The sequence below is a fragment of the Chanos chanos genome, chromosome 5 (assembly GCF_902362185.1).
Source record: "Chanos chanos chromosome 5, fChaCha1.1, whole genome shotgun sequence".
Classification (NCBI taxonomy): domain Eukaryota; kingdom Metazoa; phylum Chordata; class Actinopteri; order Gonorynchiformes; family Chanidae; genus Chanos; species Chanos chanos.
In genome coordinates, this window is record NC_044499.1 from 46,863,718 (window position 1) to 46,866,849 (window position 3,132).

At 42.4% G+C, this 3,132-nt stretch overlaps 1 protein-coding gene across 1 annotated transcript; it reads right to left on the reverse strand.

Moving 5' to 3' along the window:
- Window positions 1-291: 291 nt before the first annotated feature.
- Window positions 292-3,132, reverse strand: noxo1b (NADPH oxidase organizer 1b). Its single transcript, XM_030775114.1, has 8 exons — window positions 3,067-3,132; window positions 2,879-2,959; window positions 2,652-2,729; window positions 2,368-2,546; window positions 2,055-2,263; window positions 1,699-1,812; window positions 1,426-1,543; window positions 292-904 (listed from the first exon to the last, which is right to left on the reverse strand). Exons 1-8 carry the CDS (start codon window positions 3,130-3,132, stop codon window positions 292-294), a joined length of 1,458 nt encoding a protein of 485 aa, XP_030630974.1.

Consider the following 3,132-nt stretch of genomic DNA (forward strand, 5'->3'; position numbering starts at 1 on the left):
ACTTCATAAAAGTGACATTTGACTGTCTCCTTCATAAAAAAGTGTCATTTAACATTTAAATGAGTCAAACCTAAATGAACAAAAGCATCCCAAGTTAAACTGCAAACCTTTTTTCAAAAAGGACAAAAAAAAGACAACAACCTATTGGGTATACACAGAGTGAGGACGATGAGCATCAAAAGAGAAGGATATTTAATATACTACATTAATAAGGCAAAATAATTCTCTTCTCTTCTCTTCTCTTCTCTTCTCTTCTCTTCTCTTCTCTTCTCTTCTCTTCTCTTCTCTTCTCTAATGGGCCTGAATTTGAACTCGATCTGGGAACAGGCGTGCTCTGGATGCCATGGCAGCCTTCCGGGTATAAGTGGTACAGCGGGTAAGGATCTCCTGGGTCTGGGGACGAGGTGGCACCTTGGGTGCAGCGAATCGTTTGGCAGCAACGTTGCTGTCAGAACCAGCTGAGCAGTGTGGCTCAGAGGATAGGCCACTATCTGCGCTGTACTGATCTTCCTCCTGGGACTGGCTTCTTTGCCTCAGATCCTGATCTCCGTCAGACTGGACTAGAGATTCAGAGCCAGAGGAGCTAAAGCTGAAGTCAGTGCCTGTACTAGTGCTGCTGATGCTGCTCTTGCGGCTGTCACACTCTTCTCTCGGAGCTAGTGTGTCGTGCTGATGTCGGGTCTCTGAAAGAACCTCCATGGAGCGGAACTTTTGAAGGTTCCTGAGCCTTTGCTGTAGGCTCTGAGGCCGGGCTGCCTGGTTGAGCTCCGGCTGGGGGGAGCTGCTGGTGGACAGGTTGAGGCTGGAGCCGTGAACGTGTCTTTGTAGAGTACGGAGGCCAAAAGCAGGGCCCGAGTATGGCTGCAGGTACATGGAAGGCACATAGCCAGCCCTTCCATTGTATCTGTTAGTAAAGAGTAATAAACATAGTCTTATAAAGCATGTCAGATTAACAGCATATAAACTGAGAGCATATTTTGTAAAATGCTCATAAATCGGCCCTAAAATGACATTAAATATCCTTGATTGCATAGTAACATTTAATTAGTTCACTCGACTTGAAAATCTTACTTGAAATATCTGCTGAATCAAGTACACTTTACCAAGTTAATTCCTGTTAAGTTTAACAAATATGACTGAATCAAGGCAGCTAGTTTTTAGTTTTTTTTTAAATTAGCTAACTAATTAGATTTTACAGCAAACAAACAAAACAAAAAGGGGAACCTTCCCCTGAGAGATCTTATCCTTTAAACAAAACTACCTTTAACAAACACTTCACGTGTAGTATTTCACATGAATCTACCCACACCAAGACAGACGGTTCCTGCTATCTCTTGTGTGAATGTGCTTAATGTGAAGTGATAGCGTGACAGTTTTAAAGGTTCCACTGAGTCCTCAAGGACAGACAGTTTAAACGGTTTTTACCTGACAAGCCACCAGCCGTTGTCAGACTTCTGCATCACCTCCACCACAGCACCAATGCTGACTGATATCTCATCTGCTTTATTGGATGTGTAACTTCTTGAGGCACAGAACACAGATCCTGGGGATAAGTAGTGAAAAAAAGCATGAGATTATTTCTCTTTTCTCTCTCTCTTTTTTTTTTTTTTTTACCTAAAATGAATTCATTCTGCAATTTTTGGATTTTTAGGAATTCATATTCTGCTCGATATGAAGGAAAATGTCCAAACAATTCACCTTCCACAACTGCTGTGTCAAAATCATCATCTTCTTCATCATTCTCAACCAACTCCAGGTATGGTGCAGGGAACCAGGCTAGTTGTTTATCGCTATTTTCCACCAGCCACCAGCCTGCGTGAATACACACATACATTGTGAGCAATTTCACTGACAACAGCAAGCGTCTTTCCCGTGCCTTCATAAGCCTATCCAATTCCTCTTTACACGGGTGAAGCTCTATTGTAATGCATCTCAGTCTAGGATGACTGCATCTCTGTCAAGCTATACAGGACCAAAAAACACAAGCGCTACAGCCACACATAAAACGGTTTGACTCATATTTGACTACGTACGACTAAACAGAGGAAACGTACCAGCTGGGTCTTTCATCAGCACATCCACGACTTCATCCACAGAGACTCTGAAGGCTCGATTCTTGACATCCTTGGTTTCATAAGATGCTATGCAGCGGCATGTCATGGTAACAAAAGGATTGGTCACATTCCCGACGCTCAAACGTTTGCCATAGACATGACCTTCCCCTAGATCATTAGGGGACTCTCCTGATGTCAGGATCATTAGGCTAAATGAACAAAAAGCGTACAAGTGTCTGCATTAATATCTATCTGCAGAAAAATGAATGACTAATACAAAATAATGAATTGAAGCAAAGTTTGAAATGCACACCTGTTCTTGGCAAAATCTGGCTGAAGTTCCTGTTCCTTAGGCAGGAAAAACTGAAAGACTTCTGAGCTTAACGTGACGCTTGGATCACACTGGAGCAGCTCGGAGCAGTACCTCTCCAAAGCCTTTACGCGGTGCACTGATTTGCTCGGACCCTTCTTCTGAAAGTTTGGCTTCTTCCCCTGGCCTGTGAAGAAAACGCATTTCATGTTACATGCATCTCATAGACGTGCCAATGATTGGAGAACGCTTGGTTATCAAGATTAAAGTCTGGCGCTTCTGGAGACTATACCTTTGAATTTGGGAAGCACTCTCTCTCGTTTGCGGAGCGGATTTTCCACAGGGAATTTCTTTTTTAGTTGCTTCTGTTGAAATAAAATAAAAAAAAGAATGTGACACACATTTCTTGATGCTTTTGTTCAAAGTGACTCACAAGTGAGAGAGAGAGACAGAGAGAGAGAGAGCGAGCGAGCAAGAGACTTGTAATGTATCTCTAATTACACTGTATACTCACATGAAGTTTCTTAAACTCCTGGAATGATCTGTACACAGTCACCTCACTCTGATCTGACCACAGCACTGATGTTATGTACATCTGTGAGAAAATCAGTTTCGATTAGGCTATAATACATTTTGAGGTCGATTCACAACAAACAAAAGTGATGTTCTTGCAAACAGAAACGTTGTTTCGGATGTTCTTACTTTGTTCTTGTCTTTGTGCATCACTCCTATAATTCTCACGTTCGCAGGATACCGCTGATCGCTCAT